Source organism: Rissa tridactyla, chromosome 3, assembly GCF_028500815.1.
Source record: "Rissa tridactyla isolate bRisTri1 chromosome 3, bRisTri1.patW.cur.20221130, whole genome shotgun sequence".
In the NCBI taxonomy this organism is placed as follows: Eukaryota; Metazoa; Chordata; class Aves; order Charadriiformes; family Laridae; genus Rissa; species Rissa tridactyla.
The window spans coordinates 93,026,700-93,047,577 of record NC_071468.1 but is presented as its reverse complement, the minus strand read 5'-3'; the positions used below and the strand labels follow the sequence as shown (position 1 = coordinate 93,047,577).

Here is a 20,878-nt window from a genome sequence, read left to right as displayed (position 1 = left end):
ATTAAGAGAGGCAGGGTGTAGCTGAAGTTGTTGACTGTGCTGAATATCCAGAAAGCTGGAACTGATTGCCTGCCTTGGTTAGGCTGCAAATTCAGTGGCACTGTTGCCTCAGCTGGCTCAATTATGTTCTGTATTTTTCCTTGCATGGTGACAGCAAAAGCAAGGGATTAACTGCTTTGAGAAACTGATCTGACTGAAAAATAAAGTTTTTATTTTGTTGAATATTTTTTTAGGCAGACGGGTTCCCTGGTTTGGTGTGCAGACATTTGTGCTGATGGAACTGAGATGGGCGCAGAGTTGGGATTTGGGTGCTGGGGACAGAGGGCAGGCTGAGGACACTGCTTTTATTAATAAAATAGCATAAGAGCTATTACATACCTGTCTGGCAACGTGCATCTGCAGTTGCTTAAAGCTAAGGATGCGCTCTGATTCTCCAGCAGCAGCTCAGTATGGTACATATACTGGTGTAAATTTCTGAATTAGCTCCGTAAAACAATCTTGTTGAATTAGAGGTGCAGTTATTTTTAATTTATATAATCTAAATCTTGCTTTATATAAGATATAGAGTGCTTGCCCTCTGATGGTTGATAAAACATTCATTGTCTTAATGTTACTAGAAGTGGAATTTTGATATCTGAATTGTTTTTGGGAAATTGTCCATTAGAGAAGGGCTTTAGCAGTGGAGCTTGGTTCACGCCTTTATTGTGCTTTTCATACAACAGAGGGAAAGAAATATATTTATTATTAAGTGTCTAGTTTGTATTCTTTGGAGTGAGGGAGAAAGTATGCATGCACACGCATTTAAAGAAGTGTGATATTTTGAGCTTTGCTCAATATTCCAGGATCCAAAGGTACTGTAGCAAGGGAGATTGTTTAAGACCGATATTTTGGTACAGAAATTAAGTAAATGAGATTAAATGTAGTGAAAACAAACCAACTGAATGTCTGCAAGCAGGATGTTGCTGCTACAGGTAAACTTTGTGTGAACAAGTATAACCAAAAAAAAATAATAATCAGTGGGTCACCAGGAGAGAATAGGTTTCCATTGTCTGCAGCGAACTCCAGAAAAACACGAAGCACTAACTAAAGCTGTTTCTGTGCACCGTATCAAGCCTTGACACATTTTCTGTGGAAATGCAGTATGAGAGATCCTCACCCTGATTGAAAATGACTGCAGAAGATAACAATGGCTTATGTGCAATTTGAGCTGTTGGGTTTTCTGGGTCAACACCACCAACAAAAAAGATGCGAATAACAGACAGGCAAGTTAAGTTTTATGCATGAATGGCTTGATTTTCAGTGATTACAGTGAAGGGTAACTCTTGCCATGCATATTTATCCAGTCATTGATCAATAAAGATGTAGTTTGAATTGGCAAGAAGTGTTGTCGTACAGGGTTTGCTACCCAGACATTGCAGTATGTGTTAGTGTATGAGAAACCTTATACCTTAATTGCGAGAGCTTCTGAAAAGTCTGTTTTCCTTGTTGGTGCTAGAATGTTTTGGGAAGAGTTAAGTAGCATGTAAGTTGAAAAAACAAATTAGTTTTAAGAAAAGCTTTCACGTGTAATGAGGTGTCATTTACCCAACTGCGCCAATGCATTTAATCCTTAAGAATAAGATTTAGTTAGAGCTTTTGGTATTTAAGGTACAACATAATGTATGTGAGGAGAACTACTTTGTGAACTGAAGAATCTGGTTTACAGTAGCATGCGTAGTTTGGGTTCCCCGTAAAATACTTGTACGTGTTAATTGATTTGCACTGCTTTTCTGTACTTCTAGAGAGGAGTAAACTTACTCGTTAACAGAGGTTACTGAGCTAGAGTGTGGTAGATACTCAGGTAGGATTTACGAAACACGACAGAGTTTGTGAGACTGTCTGTCAAGCTCAGACATGTAGTGATCATCCATAGAGACAATGGAAAATCTGCTTTTACCCGAAGGCATGTTTTGCGTACTTAATAATATGGTTCTGGCCACGTTAGTATGTGAAACAGTGAAAAACACTAGGAACAGTAAGTTGTAAAGGAACAGCTAAATGGGAATGAATGTCCTAAGTGTGCCAGTCCCTTTTGTTAACCTTGAGTTGCCTCTGTATACCTTAGTTCAGAATAAAGTGACTGGCTCGTTGGTGACCACAAAATCATCTGTGCTGAAAATCTGTGGGGTAAAGGATTGTGCTGGCAGTTTAGTGGGACAGCTCGTTTCTGCCCAGTTCTGCATCAATGCCTAAAAAGCTAAACAGCAAGAGAGCAGGAGTCCCGTGATTTTGTGTGCATAACCTCCACCTCCAAACATATCTGTAACTGTGCTCTGTGAGAAACAAGTTGTCAAATAGTCAGCACGTGCAGAACAAAGGAAAAGTTTTGGGGAAGGAGGTGTTGGGGCTGGACCCAGAGGAAAGGGAGCTAGTAGAGAAGAGGGCGCTCTCTTACGGGCTTTCATATGGCTGGAGTACATATAAGAAAAAACCTCAGGTTTCTGTGCCTGTTGTTGAATCCATCCTGCTGACAGGCACATTAAGCAGTTTGCAGAAAGATGGAAGTAACGATGCCATCCAATACTTGAGCTTTATCTTATTGATTGGATGCTGTTTTTGAGGTTTGAGGGAAAGAGTCCTGCGGCTCAAGGCTTACGTGTTTGTATGTGAGGTTGTTCTGGTCACCATGTTCTTTACCGATATCCAGCCATGGAGAGTGTGGCAGATTGAGCGCTTCAGGCTGTTTCACGGTACCTTGAGAAGGGTGAAATAATTCAGTCATAGCAGAAATGGTGGCAGTGGGGCAACTTTTACAGAGGAGGTAATATTTCACCTGCCATTGTGGGATTCCCTGTTGCTACTGTGAACTTGAGGGGCTTTACAGGTTTTAGGAAAGGGAGGATAGAGAAAAATAAAGACTCTGAATTTTGGGGGAAAAAAAAAAAGCCAATAAACAACAGGAATCAGGAGGTAAGATGCTATCAGAAACCCGAAGGAAGGGAAGCAAAGGGAGAAAGCTCTTGAGGGACTCATATTAAAGTGATAAGCACACATTACCCTAACACAGCAGAAGGGTAAGACATAAAGTAACTAAACATGATCTTATCACTGGCTGAGCCCCAACAAAATAAAGGAAAACTGCATGTATAAACTGAAAATGACACCAGATTACAAAGGTTGAGCTTAAAGGAGTAGCACGGGTAAGAAAGGGCAAAACTTGAAAGGCCAAACCGTGAGTAGGAAAAAATGTGAAGGATAATAAGGCATGATTTTTAAATATCATATTGATAGCTTGAAAGCTAGCAAAGGATGTGACTTGCTACTCACTGTGATGAGAAGAGCATTGGTCAGTGATGCTGAGAGGCAGTAAGTGTTCCGTCTTCAATAAGAGGATTAACTAACTGCCATGGAAAAGGGTAAGAATTAAGGCAACAAAAGGGGAGGAACAGGCTAAAGAGTGCTTTGGTAAAGTAGATGTTTAGGCCTGATAACATTGCATGTAGAGTATTTAGGGAATTGATTGAACTAATTTTAAAACTACTGGTGAAGCTTTGGGAGCACGAGTGAAGAGAGAAGTTCTGGAAGATTGAAAACCTGCATGGTCTGGCAGGGGTTGTAGGTGGAGAAGCAGCGGGATATTCTTATATTTTGACTTTAGTAAGGCTTTTGATAGTCTGGTGTGGCACTCTGACAAGCCAGCTGGGGAAGCGGGGACAGCATGGAACTCTTATTAAATATGTTTGTGGCTGGATGGAAAATAATATTCACAAAGTAGGTCTACGTGGTTCACTCTCAAACTGGAAATGGATTGCCCTGAAACTGTGTTGTTCAGTATGACTGACATGGGTGAAAAGGGGAGAATGTTTATTAGATTAGTGAAGGGGTGGCAAGGATGCTGGGAGGAAGGATTAGATTTTGAACTCATTTTGGCAATACAGGAAATGATTAAGGGGAAAAATGGAGTGTGATTCACTGGGGCAGCTTCATAGTTCTGCTCTTGTTGAGGAATAAAAGAGAGTGCATTTACTGGGTGGGGAACAAGGTGAGGCAGCAGTCCTGCAGAAAAGGGTGTGTGGGTGGGAGGCGGGTGATGGTTTAAAGGTACGAAAAGGTGAAAGCTTGTAAGTAATACTGTGGTGCTCAAAAAAGAAGGCAAATGCTGTACTCGAATGTATACACAGAAATATTTTCTGTAAGCTATGAGAAAGTATTCTAGTAATCTTCACAGCTCCAAGTAGGTATCCTGGGGAATGCTGTGCCTGATTTGGGGCACTCCTCATGGAGGCTGTGAACCAACTGGAGAAATTCCAGGGAGAGCAGAGGGAAAGATGGGAGATCTCTGAGGAGGCAAGTTCAAACCAGACAGAAGAAGGTGGGCCTTCACATGAGATGGAAATAAATTGTGGAACTCCGTGTCCCAGGTGTTGCGGATGGAAAATGTGATTGCACAAATTCATGAGATAAAAGTCTATCAAGGGGCTCGTCCAGTATAAAGACATTAATTTTGTCTTTTCAAGCCCCAAGCCTCAGATTGCATAGGCTGGGAAGAGTACCCAAGCACTGAGTACTTGTTCTGTTTTTACGCTGTTCAGATGTCTGTTCTTGACCGTTGCTGGAGATGGGACCTTGGGCTAAACAGTCTTTTGCTTTGACCCTGGGAGTCTCTTCTACCTTCTGGAAAGCATTTCAGGAGAGATGGGAGGAACTGGGGTGACATGTCAGGAGAAGTGCGCTATGCACCTGGTTATTAGCCTTTAGATACATAAAAGGTAGCTTTAAAGAGAAAGGGGTGGGTACTAACAGTGGATCTCCAGATGGGTCTAGGGTGATGTCCTTGGTGGTGTCTAATTAGAAAGAGACCCACAATGAAGTGATGAGGGTTATATAAGCACCTGCAGAGGCAGGATACAGTTGGGAAATTCATTGGGTCTCCAGTCATACACAGGTGACTTCTCTTTTCATGAGACTCTCTACAACTCTCTGCATTGGCAGCACTGCTGGTTCCCATGCTCTGCTATCCCTGACTACCTGTTTGTGAAGGCAGAGTTGACTTTCTGTCTGCAGAGCCTGAATAGCACATGGCAAGAAATGATGCTGGTTCACCTACATTCACTGCGATCCAAATAAGTATGTGGGTAGAAAACGTGGCCAGAGTGACAGACCCTTTCTCCCCTACTTCTTCAGCTTCCTGGAGCTGTGAGGTCCAGGTGCTTATTTTGTATGGTTAGGGAATTATATTGCCTTTATTTACCAATGAAGGAAGTTTCTGGTAATATTTTTATATACTTAAACAATTTTGTGATCTCAGAAAAGTTTTGTGGCTTTGTCATCACAGACTCTGAATCCATTCCAGGAAACGGAAGAAAACTAATACGAAAACAAACCTTCTTTTTTCAGTCCCTCTAAGAGGAAACTTAAATAGTTCCTGAATGTTTTATTTGCAGTGAATGAGTTTGAGAGGTGACTTACTTTGGAATTTTGGTACAGTTGCAGCAATTGATGCAACGAGGGTGGTATTAACACTGCCAAATCTCTGCCATAGACAGGCATAGACACATTTTGTCCCAGTATGATTTCCCTATGTTTAAAATCAGAATAAATACTGCAGCTGCTTTAAATGGCAGTAATAGTGGCTTCATCTGTGTTTATTTCATGGACATCAGAATGGATAATAATGATGGCCAACTGTGCCTTGTAATCAGGATGTGCTGATGCCTGTGAGTTTGTGTGTTTGTATAGAGTCACCAAGGGAAAACTAAGTGAATGAAATGAATTTCCCATTTAGTTGTGTAAAAGGCTTAAGTCTGAGATTATTCTGAATTGTCTGTGTAGTTTCATAGACTGGATCTGACGTCAAGAAAGTTTTCTCTGTACTATTCAAAACTTGTCTTGCTAACAGCTGTAAATTTATAATTCTCAGGAATATAGTTGTTTGGGTATGGCAGGCAGTGATAATGTCATGTGCATGACAAGAAGTCCATGGATGGCTCTTAGAGACTGGTCTCAGGGAAAAGTCGAAAAGGGCCTGTACTACTTGCGTCTGGGATGGTAGTTGCTGGACAGCCGTCAGAAGGTCTCTGATTAAAGGGGTGATTTAGTTTTAGAAATATGAAGCCATTTTGTTTTCCTACCCAGCATGCGGTGTCTCAGATAAACCACAGAGCGTTTTAAGTATTGTGTTCTTCCAACTGGCTGCTCTTTGACGACTCAGCTGAAAGTGGTAATAATAGTAGAATCCGTAGAGTTGGTTGTTTTACTTTAGAAAACTGAGTGGAGGATTAAATGTCTAAATTATGGCCTAAGTCTAAAAAGAAAGCGGAAGGGACAGTCTGCAGGAAACTTGGTGTTTGCTCATGGAAGGGATGGATCATGGATGCGGCAGGACAAGGGAAGGGTCGTCCAGCATCGGCGGTGCCTGAGCGGATGGGAGACAGTGGTTTTCCTCAGGGCTGGATCTGCAGTGCTGGTGAGAGAAGAAGGGCTGAACTGATAAAAGGGACAAGCAGGGAGGTACCACGACTCTTTTGCCATGTGAAGTAGAAAGACATTGGGAATGCCATGATGAGGGGGCAGAGAAGAGGAAGATTCTCTTCATACCTTCCGGTAAATCTGTATCTATTCTGTCCTGGTCATGAGTGTTTCTGGTTGTCCCTTCTATGGTTGTGTTTCCACCACTCTTCTGATTGTGGGGTAAAAGCAGACTGGGGAAAACCTTTGGATTTAGCTGGAGAAGGGTTTTTTTTTTTTTGTCATGAATTGTCCTGGTTGTTAGGAAAATATCCCTGCACTCTGCATTGCAGACTGAAGCTAGAACTTGCTAGCGACTGCAGATTTTGGTAAAACATAGCTTTAATCACAAAAACATCTGTGCATGTTGCCTTTCTCCTGTCCTCTAAAGCTGCGGTGCCCTGTCTCTTGGCCGGACCTTCAGGTGATAAATTCTGTCCAGTTCAGATTATTCCTTCTGTCCCTTTATGCATTTCTCCATAGGCAGTGCTGCTACCCTGCCTCTCTCTCTCCCTTTATGATTTCTGAGTGCTTTTAGCCTCCAAAATTGCAAAAAGGACTGAAAAGGATAAGGGGGTGGTGGAAATAGGGAGTAATGAGTGGCTGTGGAGGGAAGTGTATGTAGTGCTGGCAGGCAGGAAGGCTTTAGGAGGCTTTGTGGAGTAAGTATATACCTCTTTACTACAGGCCTGTTGGCTTCATTTGGCTTTGGATGTCAGCCTGGATACTGATATCCACTAGCAATCCCTATTGCATGCATTTGTGTGCTGTATTGCCCCTCCTTCTATCATCTGGCCCAAATTTAGTCATAACTTAACAGTAGTGGCTCACATTATGTATTTTGGGCTACTTGTGTAATTTGTGTGCTCATTTAAAAATAATAGTTGAGGAGTATAACACATTTAAAGAAAACTGCGAACTTGACAGATTTGCAGGCTTTCTTTTATGAAGAAAAAATACTTTTCACTTTTCACTCCCTGAACAATTTAGGCCTTGGTATTTATGCTTCCTTCTTTTTTTTTTTCTTTTTTTTTAAAACACAAAATATTTTGGATAGGAAGAAAAATCTGGAAGGGCATTGAAGAACAGTATTTTTTAATTTCTCTGATGTTAAAATGAGGTTTTGAAATAGAATCCGCAGCAGAAAAAATTCCATTTACCACTGCAAAGATTATGTTTTTCTGTAAACATTTTCTAAGCATGGATATGTGAACACAGCTGCCAGAAGAAAGACGTGGCATCATTTCAGTAAATCAATCCCAAGTGATTCCAGTTATATTTTTCTGTTCTTACACAGGACTAAGAAGGAATGAGAACAGGTGGAAACAGTTAAGTGAGAAAGTTTGTTTGTAGTGATACCTGTCATACGAGAGAGAATATAGAGTCAAGATCTGAGTTTGTGTAAATTAGTTAAAGGCTGAAGTGCTGCTGTACTTCTTTATATTGGCACAAGCTCTAGTTCACTGTGCCAAGCCATACAGTCATTTTTCTGGAACCTCTGTCCTTTTTGGGGAGTGGAAGCTGAAACGTTTACGTCTACTCCTAGTGCTGGTGGTGTCAGCTCAAGAAAGGGTAGCATAAGTTTCTGGGTTTGCGTCAGGCCCATGTAATGGGAAGAATGTAAGATGCCATCATTTGTGCAGCTTTCCATAAGTCTAAAAAAAGATGCACGTATTTGGCTCTGTAGAGTTTTTTCCTGTTTGCTTTGCTGATAACAAGACTATTGGACCTCCAAAAAATGGCATGGTGGCAAGGTACATTAAAAAGATGGCTTAATTTCCCACTGCTGTCTATACCGGTAACATGTCCATACCGCATTGCCTTTGGTTCCTCTTCTGCTGGACTGCCCTAAATGCCAAGGACCGAGGAAAAGGAGGCAGGACAATGTGGCGTTTGTTTCCACAGTATTTCCATGTATTTCCTCAATCCAGTATTTATTGAATGAATACAGTACAATCTTCAGGAATTCGGTGAGAGAAATGATTTTGTGAGCGACGAGGAAGGATATTTTTTCTTGAAGGATCATGTGACTTCTGTGGGGAATGTTTTGGTTGTTTGTTTTTTAACTTTCCTCAAGATTAGTCTGGAACAGTCCACTGAATTTTTCCTGTCTCCCCTGCAGCTAGGGCATGGCTCCCAGCTGGGAGTTTTCTTTAACTAATCCCTTGTGGCAGCAGGGACCCAGCTCTCGCCTGGTTTTTCCCCTCTGTGGCTTGTTGCAGTCGTTCTGGTTTGTCTGCTGCTGTGGGGAGCAGATGCGATGAGTCAGGAGGAAGCATTTTGTGGTCTGCGATGCTTGGTGCAGGTGGTGTAGCTGTTCTGGGCTCCTTTCTAAACCTACTTCCACTGCCTGGAGTTAGTTACCTCTAACCTTTGGGAGCTGTATTTAATAACTGAAGGGATCCGTTGCAGGGATCTGCCAAAGGAGGGTGACAACTGTTGCCATTTGTGGGGACGGTGGACTCAACTGATGTCACGTGTAAATCACGTGGAAGTGTTACACACTGCATGTGAGTAAAAGTGTCCAGCTGCATGATAGCAGAGCTTCCAGCGGAGCAATGCCACTCGCTAGCTGTTGGACAATGGTTAACTCTTTATAAACCTGCGATTGCTGTAGGATTAACTATAACTTCAATTCATCAAGCGGTCAGAAAAATGTGGTGAATTTCAGCAATTCAGCATTGGCATAAAGAAAATATTTTGCCTACGGCTCTTGCTTGAGCACATCCGAAGCCATCCCTGGGCATAGCTGAGCAGAGCTCCAGGGGACTGACTGCAGCTTGGTAAGTCTCTGAGAACCTGGGAAAATATTGCATGATGGGGAAATTCACTGCAACGCCAAAGAGTTTCGGATCTGCCCAGGCTGCTCAGTTCCTAACAAAATAATTATGTAGTGACATGAATTGGAAGATTACCTCATGCCTCGGAGCCTCTTTTATGATTTTCACTGGCTGGCAATGAGACGGCGCTCTGGGCTTTATCAAGGCAGCCAGGGAGGCTGTAGCTCCCTAACACTGCTTCAGGAGGTAAATAAATGCTTTCACAAAGGAGAAGTGACTGTGATTTAAATCTCCCTCCTCTCCAACTGCTTCCCACTCTGCATTTGGCTGTATTTGGCTCAGAGCTGATGTTAGGTCTCCCAGGCCTGGGAACATGGAAGAAACGCAGTGTTTCTACCGTAGGACTGTGTGTGTACTAGCGTGTTTGCATTGACGTGGGTAAAGATGGAAACAGAAACCCCATCGTGTGGGCTATGGTATGAATATCAAATTTGTTCTTGGTGTTTCCCAACATACTGAAGTCACTGCTATAGCCATTGCTATAATTAGCTGTGTTGGATAGATTAATGTAGCAACACATCTGCATATTCACGCAGCTGCATGTGGCAAATAAAAAAACTAAGTTCCTATTCCTTGTTAACAATGAATTATCAATTATCAGCAGTAACAAAGTTCTTTGGTTTGTTTTTTTTCTCCTGGTGACACAGTGGCATGGGTTGTGGTCATACAAAACCCAGCTTTAGCACAGCCTTATTTCACAGAAGGATGGGAACTAGAGAAGGGTTAGGCTTTTAGTATATTTGAGAGAAATTTCAGGAGTTAGTTTATACAGTCTCAGTTGTTGTTAGTTACCTTACATCCGGCCTCCTTTACCAGTGAAATATCATAATCTCTTAAAAAAATTCTTCCTAGTTAACAGTAACTCCATCTCTCCTAAGTTAGGAAGACATAAGTTTCCTTTAGCTAAAATGATGTCTCTTTTAGTGCGATTATTTGGGCATGGAGTTGTTTGGGTAGATGTTGGGATTAAATATATCAGCGAGTCGAGAGGGGTTTACATTGCCTACAAATGGGGTACTCTGCAAGACTGTGTAACTCCCTCCCTGTGGCTGGCGGTTGTCCTGTAGCCCTGTGTGCCAAGCAACCCTGGCCGAGCATGGGGCTCCCTGCCACCGTGGAATGGGGCAGGGTGCCCTCTCCGCTGGCTACTGGGAAAAGAAATGTGTATTTTGCCTGAGACTTCTGACTGGAAAACCTCAAAGGCCGGTGGGGTTGCTCAGAGTCCGTGACTGCATGAGCTGCTTCTTGAGTGAAGAGGAGAGAGGGATGATAGGAAAAAAAAAGTGGCTTTAACGGTAGCATAAACATGTTGTGGAAAGAACTGTGTTGATAAGGGCCCAATGCCACCCATCCCCATTAAGCTTTTGAATACCAGAATGAAGTACTGGAGTGTGCTGCCCACAAACTTCATTTGTGGGATGTGAGTCATTTGGTTTAACTCAGGTTATAATTTGAATAGATGGTACATGGTGGATGGGATTTTTGCTTTAGCACTCTGGCAGCAGCCAGAACAACCTGCGTTCAGTCCATCGAGACTTCCTTCTGTTTGCCCCTGTCAAAGTAAAGAATTCCTTGACTTTTAAAATTAACATTTATTAGAGTTCAAAGGTCAAGTGATTGCTTCATCTTGGAATGCTATTATGCCAGGATCAAGAAGGACATAAATAAATTAATTAACATTTTTTGCTTACACCGTGAAACAAATAAGTAAAGGTGAAAGGGCTGGAAGGAATGTCCTATGAGGAGTGGCCAAGACTTTGGGCTTCTGTAGTTTGGAGAAAAGGAGGCTGAGGGGCACCTCGTTGCTCTCTACAGCTTCCTGAGGAGGGGAAGTGGAGAGGGAGGTGTTGAGCTCTTCTCCCGGTTATCCAGTGATAGGATGGATGGGAATCGTTCAAAGCTGTGCCAGGAATATTTCTTTACTGAGGGGATGGTCAAACACTCAACCAGGCTTCCTAGAGAGGTGGCTGATGCCCCAAGACTCTCAGTGTTTAAAAGGCATTTGGACAATGCCTTTAATAATATGCTTTAACTTGGTGAGCTCTGAAGTGGTCAGGCAGCTGGACTAGATGATCGTTTTAAGTTCCTTCCAACTAAAATAGTCCTGTCCTGTCCTGTCCTGTCCTGTTCTATCCTATCCTATCTTAAAATACATTACATAATTAAAATAAAAGCTGTATCCCTTATGGCTCCGTGACGTAATGATATCCAGAAGCTGAATAGCACATCTATTTGGATTCTAAAAATTCAGTCTATGTGAATGTTAAGGAAAATGTTCAAGTGGAGAACATGGACGTCAGCCCCCACCAAACAGAGAAGTAATATTGCTGTAGACTGGAGTTCATACTTTTGCAGCCCTGCAAAAGGTATCACATATCTTCTTCAACCATGTTAGGAAGGAAGTGGTGGAGTGGATGTAGCTGCTGAAGAGAAGGCTGAGAGGCTTTGGAGTGAAGAAGAAGCTTTAGGTTGTCGTAGAGGTAATGGCTTGGCATAGACATGCTGCCACTCTGCTGACTTTGTTTCATAGCAGTGAAACCACCAGGTAGGAGGTTATCATTAGAGGGAATGGTCAGGATTAAGGCAGTTTTTTGCCATTTTGCCTTTCTCTAATAATGTGTAGTTTAAAGTCTTTACCCTTTTTATTCCTTCTAGAAAAGTTGTTAATCTTGATAAAAATGACGACAAAAAGTAGTTATTTGCCTACTAAACTGCAGAGGAGATTAATACAAAATATTCTGTGTTTCTCTTACATGTGAAGGAGTTGCAGAATCAACTTCTTCGCAGAGGCAGGGGGATGCGTTAGTCTTAGGGCTGTGGTACCTAAAAGGGGAGTCGTTCTCAAGGACAGCAGTGCCCAACCATACCCTCCTTGTTCAGGTAGCTCCCAGCTGGGACACCGTTGGCACCCTCAGACCATTATTTAAGTGGAGCACTGCATTTTAGTTTCTCTGGGCTGTTTTGCTCTGTCTGGTTCTTTTAGCAGGTTTGGGATGGTGGTGATTGTTAGGGAGTTGCTGAATCTGGTAGCCTGATGGTGGGGGGATTGTGTCTTTGACTGGGGTATTGGGGTTCCCCCCTGCTGGTGTGCCACTGGGCTTGTGGTGTTGGGGGCGTGATGGGCTGAGTGCTCCCCTGGAAGGGGCTGGGTGTTACTGGGGTTCCCCACTTGCGTTCTTCCTTCATGCTCCTTGTGTCTGCGCAGATGAGCTGCTTATCCCACAACCTAATGGTGGCTAACAGTGGCCTTGACAGGACTTGGGAGGAGTAAATGTGGGGAATGAGATGTTTAATGAAGTATAAACACAGTATGTCAATACTGACTAATGCAGCAGTTGCTCCAGGCTGTATATTTTTTAGTTTCATGTCCGGACGGTGTTTGGCAGCAGTCAGCTGGCTGATAAGTGTGTGCATGCTGGCCAGCCGGCCGCAGCCATTGCATTTGTATTGACAAGACGGTCCATGTACCCAGAGCTCCGGGGGAATTCGGTTGTCTGATGGGTGTTATGAGCAGTGTGGGAATGGGGGACGATGACTGCTCGTTTAAATAACATGGTAATATTGATGTTTTGGTAAGTTTTTATAAGGTTTCTGACAGTGTGGTATTTCTTCTTTTTTATTTAGATTCCTTTGGGACTCTTGTTCTTCCAGTAGTAAGTATTTCTTTCCTTTCCTCCTTCCTCAGAAAATGTTGACTCTCTGTAATTTTTCATCAGTGGGTGTTGATGAGATGATGTATTTTGTATGTGATTTTAGCTGTTTTCACATTCTCAGATCAGCATATTTACTGACCAATAAGCCAAGGAGTTTTCAGATCAAGAGCTCTGCAGCTTGTAACAGTAATTACAGGATTTGGGAGCTGATTTCCAGCATCAGCACAAGCTATCATAAAACCTGAACACAGAACTTTGCGGTTTTTTTGAATCGCTGATACCTATTTCTCTATTTCAGACACACTATGGGGGCTAATTAGAGCTGAAAGAGTCGTGCAAAGCAATAATAGAGAAATATTCAAATAAAAATGTATTTATACACAGGATCTGAAAATGCACATTCAGTGAAAATACATAATCAGCTAACTAGTAAAAAAAAAGGCATAATATCAAATTGTGTGTTGAATATGAATCGTGAATTTATAATCCTGGATGTTCATCTTGAAAACCCAATCTAAAGAATTCTGTATTTGTGTCAGGAAAAAAGTTTTACCAAAGTCTTTGTTTTTTTAAACATCTGTTAGTCTGAATATCCCTAAATCCAGGGGTTTAAATTCTGATCTCAAGTAAACTGTATATCTGATGAAATAATCTGGAAACTTTTCATCGATGGATAATCAATTACAATGAGCAGCTCAACATTATGAAGACTACTAGGTTGAAATGTATCTGTACAAACTGTAAATTAACAAACATAAAAAATTCAATTAAAAAAAAAATAAATTAACAGGTTCCTTAATATAATCTGGCCAGGTTTTAAAGTGTCCAAGCAGCTAAAACTAGGCGAGGTGAATTCCTCTCTCTCTTGCTACTATCTGAAGTGATGAAAACTGACTCATTTTTTAATAGTAAGATGGTTTATTTCATTCGTGTAGCCATGGTGGACTTATGTTTTGCCTGAAGTGTAGTTGGCTGGTAGCAGGAGGTGGGTAATAAGTTTCTGGTTTCCGCTGTCATCTTTTCCAGAGGAAACAGTAGCTTCCTTGTCTGAGGTGCTCGTGACGGTGGCTGGTGTGGTCAGGAGGAGTACATGAGGTGGCCTTTTTCTCTCTCATGTTAGGAATGCCAAAATGGGGATAGTAATGCCATTCACTTGGGGGCCATGTTGACTAGGACAAAATATTTTCATAGCACGTTCCTACCATGTACTGTTAAAAGCTGCTTTGCTCACATCTGGGTTGAGAAACCACCCTTTAGAGAAGGAGCTGATGGGGCTGAGGTAAATAGTTACCATTACAGTAGCAGTGACCTTCTGGAAGTATTGCATTAGTGCAGTCTCCGTTAGCATAATTGAGTGAAGGCGGGATACTTTGCACTTCAGCTGACCTAATACACTGCCATGGCAACGCAAACTTCATTGCCTTTGCCTTTTACATCAAGAAAGGTACACCAGGCAGTTTTGTCACCATGTTGCAGGAAGGAAAGATCTTTTGAAATATAAAAAGTATAAAAATCCAGGGAGCACCCCACGCTGTCTGTCATTATTCGTGATAGGACAAAGATACAGAAAAATATGTGAGGTCTCTACATGGCATTTACAAACTTTTAAAGAAGAAATCAAAGACAATCCTTGCAAGTATGTTAAAATAATGCTGTAAGAGCACAATTCACTGCTATGATGAGACAAACCAAGCTGATCCTCCCCCCCCCCTTTTTGATTTTGAATGCTTATAATCTTTCTTGGACTTCTTGTAGAGAATCCTGTCTGCTTTTTAGGGATTACACCACCTTTAATAAATGGTAATATTAGTAAAATTATTTTTGAGGTAATATTTGACAGATGCAGTAACTAAGGCTGTTCCTCCTATTTAATATATTCCAGAATACTTGGCGTGGAAGTTGGAGAGTGTTGAAATATGTGAATCATATGTTCTTGGCAATGTGTATACAAAAACCTGCAGTTGAAGAAAATGCAGAATCTGTTTCAGTGTGGAGCTTTGCACCTAAAATTTTGTTATATAAGGCCAGATTTTAAAGGGGCAACTCTTCTTTCTGTGTTATCATACGCCTGCTCATGGGTGAAAGAGAAAGCCTGTTTATTTTTCCCATTCCTGTTTTTTTTTTTTTTTTTTTTTCCCCCTGGCTTATTTTTAAAAACAGATAGTAAACAGAGAGGGATGAAATTGTAGTTGACTCCTCTTTATAGGTAAACACACAGAGAAGGAACCTCATTTGATACAGACATTTGCATCTACCTCATTTGTCACCCTGTGACATTTTTCCCTGTTTGGGAATTTCCGTTACTTCACTGGGCGCTCTTAAAATGAGTTTTGACAACATGACAACCTTTCATTATAGAGCTTGGTAGGATACTTTTGAAGTGCTGTGCCTGGTGAGTTAACAGCCGTAATTTTCATTACCAGTGCAAGAGGAGTGCTTCATTTCCATATGTTATGCTGAAAAATGCAAGCCTGTCTGTTTTAGTTGTCTTGACTTCAGAGGTTTTACTCCAGATTTACTGTTGTAACTGCAAACAGAAGCATGTGACTCCTAAGCTTTTTAGCAGGGCTACTTGTTGGAACGAGCTCTGTGTTGTGTTAAAACCGTTTTCCTTCTTCAAAGAGACACTCCTAAGCAGATGGCAGTACAGAAGCCGGCATCTGGGCTGGGATGTCCCTGGGGTCATTCGTTGTCTGTGTAGGCTCTGCTCAAGGTGAAATTCCCATGTGCTGCAGCAGCTCTTCTTTGAGCCTTTCGACCTCTGTGGCTGGGATTCCTCCCACCTAACTTTAGGAAACGAACTGAATTATGAGCTCTGGATTTCCTCTGTCCACTGTAGAGACAGAGACAGACATGTGCATGGTTATTCTGATCTTACCTGGTCTAAATTTCTTTGCCAGTGATGTCTGTCTATGTTTACTGCCAGCACTGAAGGAGCCTTCAATGTCTATCCTGAATAAGTTAACCATATAAAATGTCTCTTCCTCTATTCCTTAATATTTTGGGAAGAATAATTATTTTACTTTCCAGATGGGTCGCAATATATGCTGTAATGTTGAATCATTAAACTGAAATGAGACAAAATCAGTGAGGTTCCTGTTGAAAAACAGTACCTTACTTTATGAGATCTTAATTCTGAATTTGATTTTTCTATCCCATAGGACATGAAGCTAAAGCTTGTAAAAATAAGTGCAAGGTTTTCTTACTGTCCTGCTCATATTGGCTGCATATATCTTCTTCAGCTGGTTTTTTTTTTTTTTTTTGGAAAATTCATTACCAAAAAGTGATGAAGTGTTGAAGTCAGAAAAAAATTAGCCCTCAAAAGCAAGCCCAAGAAATTCCTAAATATCTGTGAAAAGAAAAGAGGGAGCACATTGTGTGTGTGTGTGTGTCTGTGAATGGTGTAAGAATACATAGATATTTATATCAACAAATATGTTGAAAAGATGCTTCTGCTAACACATTTCCAGGTAATTGTTGAAATGACACTCTAAAGCCCTGAAATCATCTTTCTCTTTTTGAGAATTTACATTAGTTGACAAGTTCAGGAATATGTCAGATTGTTGCATCAAGTGTTTTTGAAATAATAATATCTTCAATAATATTTTGGATAGTTAACAGAGAGTCACTATTTTCTTTTTAGCTGCCTTTGAACAGTGCTTCTGGGAATTATGAATTACTGGTGGAAGGCCATGCTGATGGCCGGCGCATCTTCTCTAACCGTACCAGCTTGATGTACATGTCAAAGAGCATCTCCGTATTCATCCAGACCGATAAATCTGTGTATAAACCAGGACAAGACGTGATGTTTCGGATTGTCACCGTCTATCCTGATCTCAAACCTTACAAAGCGTCTCTGAATATATATATCCGAGTAAGTATCCATAGGAACCTAGTTATACATTGGAATTTGTCATATGTTCCAACTTTATGTGACAAATAAAGATCAGATGTATTGCTAGCTAAATCTCTCTAGCAAGACCACTCGCATTTAACATGCAGCCTGACTTTTCTCCTAGGACCCTCGGAAGAAATTGATTCAGCAGTGGTTGATGGAGGAGGGTGATTTGGGCGTAGTATCCAAAAAATTTCAGTTATCAATGAACCCTCCACTAGGAGACTGGTCCATAGAGGTGGAAGTGAACGTGAGTATTAACATTGACAAATCACAGAGAGATTTCATTTCTCCTGGTAGGCATGCATAAAATTGTTTTTATTTCGGCGAAGCAAAACCAGAAATAAGCATGAGAAATAAGATGAGAAAATCCTTCCCTCGTGGCAAACATAAGACATTATGCAAACCTCACAAGATTTTCAGCAGTATATGGTTTTGTAAGGAAAGATATAAAAAGAAAGCATACATATTTTATTCTAAGGTCTGTGTTTTGATTTTAAAATACAAAAATTATTTAAAAAGTGAGGGGTTTTAATATTAATTTAAATCAAAGGTCTTAAGGAGTACTGAATTTCTTAAGTGAAACATCCTTATGTTTATTTTATAAGTGAACATAGAGAAATTCATTGTGCCCTGCTGTGCAGCCAGTCACTGTCTCAAGGTGTTTGGAATCAAAGACTATTTACAAATCTCTGCCTAGTTTTAGGGGTGTTACAACAATTCACGATGACTGGGGAGTTACTGAGGAAAAAAATAACTATGCAAAATAGAAAGGATGAATAGTAAAGCAAAACTATTGCATAACAAAACTGGTGTGATCTAGTTTGCACGTTGCTATTGGCAATAGTTCTATCAGGCCAATCCTTTAAGCTGTTACGCTCCTCATACACCATGGAACATGTTGCAAAAACAGCTGGAGGTTTAGCTGTTCAAAACTCTGTGTGTCAGGTTTATTCAGCCTGCTTTAAATGCCTGTAATTTGGGAACTGCATTTCCGACTTGGCTTGCAGTGGCCAGTCCAGAGACATTTAGCAAGTACAAACAGGACTGTTTAATATTCCCTAATAAGGGAGATGATGGGCTAGAAAGCAGAAAAACCTCATGTGATCATCTATTACTTGGGAGTAATACTTACCAGTACCAGTTATATGCTTGATTGATAGATTTCTATAGGCTGAGGTAGGTGAGGGTGGTGCTCAAGTGAGTGTCAGGACCGGATTTTTCAAACCCGTTCTCATGTGGGTGTGGACTCATTACTATTGTCTTTGATGGGAAAAATGTTTTAAGTTGTCCCTGTGCTTGGCTCCTCCTTCCCATCGCTGCGCTGCTGTTCAATAGCTTCTTAGTCACGCTGAGGCAGCGGTAGTGAGGCTGAGAACTGAAGCGCTCCAGGGAAGTGACCCAGATTGAAAAGCATCTCTGTGTTTTTCTTTGCCTAACCCAGACCAGTCCACTGATCTGGTTGACAGCACGGCCTTGCTCATGGCTGCATAGGTGCTTTTCAGCAGGCGGGGAAGTGTGGCTCAGACATGGGAACAAAGGCTGGGGACAGTGTTGGGCTTCTTCAACAGCTCACTTGCCAGGCGAAAAAGTGCTTGTGAAATCTTGCTTGGGCTTTCTCTGAAGTATTGAGTAATCCTTGTGTCAGGAGGACACTGCTGAAGGAATTGCAGCAGCTGTTTTCAGGATCTGAATGTGAATGCCACTCCCTCCGGAAACAAAACCAAAAAGAAAAGGAAAAAAATAACTGTAAAATTGAAAGAAAAATGTCTTTGATTCATCTGGGCTAGTGAAACAGCTATGATAAAACAGATAAGTGAAGCGAAATGTTAGTAGACCATAGGAGATGGTATTCTAAAGTTTAGCCTTCTAGCATGTACTACAGAAGTCTAACGAGCATGGAAAATATATGGCAGGGTGGGAATGTCTCTCAAGCCGTGAGTAACAGGGAGAAGACAAATAGGGAACATTTTGTTCACTGTCTCTTCCAATGCATAGCTCGAGGGCACCAGGTGAAGGAGGTAAAGAGCTATTTCAAAACAACTGAAACATCGTGACCGAACTGTAGAGCACAGCGCTAGTGGGTGATGTGAATACTGAAAACTCAGGTGGAATCAAAAAATGTCCGGACAAATTCACAGAATTACAGTCCATTAAGAACCGTTAACTGGAAAGCGCTGAGTCTCAGGCTGGCACAGTGTCACTGCTGGCTACCCTGGTTGATGCAGTTCTCTAGGTGTTGAACCTTGGCTGCTGCCAAAGACTGAATGAACATTGGCCTTCGTGTTAGATCTACCGGGGTGAACTCTTTCCTAGGTTGTCTTTATCATATCTCATTTTCCCTACTGCTACATCTTTAGAGCTTAGGTGTTTAGCATTGAGTGTGACATTGAATGCAGTGTTTGGGGTTCTTGATAGAACTGAATGCTTCACTGAATGCTTCAGTGGCATGAAGAATACCCTGGCTGGGGTAATTGGGCTGGGCTGGGCTGGGATAATGTCCGTCACACTAGGGTATCTTTCTCTATTCACCATTGTCACAGGAGACAGCTCAAGGTGGAAAGTACTGCAAAATGCTTTTGGTACGTTTAACAAAATGGTCTCTTGGGAAAAGGTTAACTTGGGCAGAGCAGAGATGAGATTCTTTTTCTCATTGACAGAGGAAATGGTTACTATTTAAGAAACACTGCATTTAATAAGTGGAAGAAAGGGGAACTAGGAGATAGATATCAATATAAATGAATGTCTGAACTCTTGCATATTTGTAGGAAATCTAAAGATCCCAAGGAAAACTTGATAGTTAATAAAAGTATGGAAGAATTCTTAAAGTTTGCTAGGAGCAAAAAAAAATCCAGTGGTGGCAGAGCCCAGTAACATGAGGAAAGAGTAATTATGTGGCAGAGATGAAAGCATTTAATAGGGGTGATGGTTCTCTGTGGTTAAGTGAATGTCAATGTGGGGAGATTTGAGAAGACCAACAGAAGATTAATATCATTAAGAGAAAAGAGTAAGTGAGGTAACATGGGAAACTCTAGACCTGTCATCTGACATGAAAAAATCAATGACAAAGGTGATTTGGGATTCCACTGATAAAGAATTAAATTCCATTGATAAAGAATTAAATTCTTTAAGGCTGTTATGGATTTGATCAATAAGGTAGATTTACTGATGTGACAGAATTTGTAAAAGCTTTTCATCGTACAAAATCCTAATGAAACACAGCAATGTATGTGAAGTCTGTCAAAGAAGAGAGGATCGATTTTTGGGCAATTGACGCTCACCCAGGACGTTTCTAGTATAAAATGGTGACAGAGTTTGTGGCTGTAGCTGGGTAAGCAAGCATCATGGAGGGAGACTGCAGAAGTCTCATCTGTTGACTGTATATCAAAGATACATTGGATGAATCAGTGGATTTATTGATTACAGTCCGTGAGTGCCACTACAGATTTTAAAAGGCTTTTTAATCTACTAGAGAAAGGCATAGTAGAAACCAACTAATATAAATTTAAGCCAAAGAAATTCTCTTTGGCATATATGTGTCTTTCACCAACGAGCGTCTTAATCACTGGAACAAAAAAAAAAAAAAAAGGAGTGAGGGTTTCTCTGTTACTCAGGGTTTTAGCATCTGGGATGGTTGCCTTTTTGGAAGATGCATTATAACAATGCGGGTTGCTGGAGTAGCTGAATACTTGAGTAATCAAACCCGGGGTAAAAGCAGGTCAGGCTAAATGGTTTCTTCTGTCATGAAGCTCTTTGAATTGAAAATTAAAATAGAGGAGAAAAAGAACAGTATATTATATATAAAAAAGAGTGGTAGGCTTTGGGGTCCAGAAAAACCAGGCTATTCTTAAAATGCTTATCCTGTGGGAATAAAACAGCAACCCCGAGCCCCACACATAGAAGCTTATGTTGTTTACTTTCAGACTCCTTTTCCTTCATCATTCACACCTGCTCTGCTTTAATTTTCAAATTCTATGTTAAAAGAAAATAATTACAAAGCAATA

General features: G+C 41.2%; 1 protein-coding gene across 1 annotated transcript in view; it reads left to right on the top strand.

The window, feature by feature from the left end:
* CD109 (CD109 molecule) overlaps positions 1–20,878 on the top strand; it is an 81,178-nt gene that overhangs the window by 2,029 nt on the left and 58,271 nt on the right. Inside the window, exons 3-5 of the mRNA XM_054197202.1 lie at positions 12,951–12,979; positions 16,623–16,853; positions 16,999–17,124. Of these exons, the coding sequence (XP_054053177.1) occupies positions 12,951–12,979; positions 16,623–16,853; positions 16,999–17,124 (386 nt within the window). The remainder of the gene's footprint in view (positions 1–12,950; positions 12,980–16,622; positions 16,854–16,998; positions 17,125–20,878) is intronic.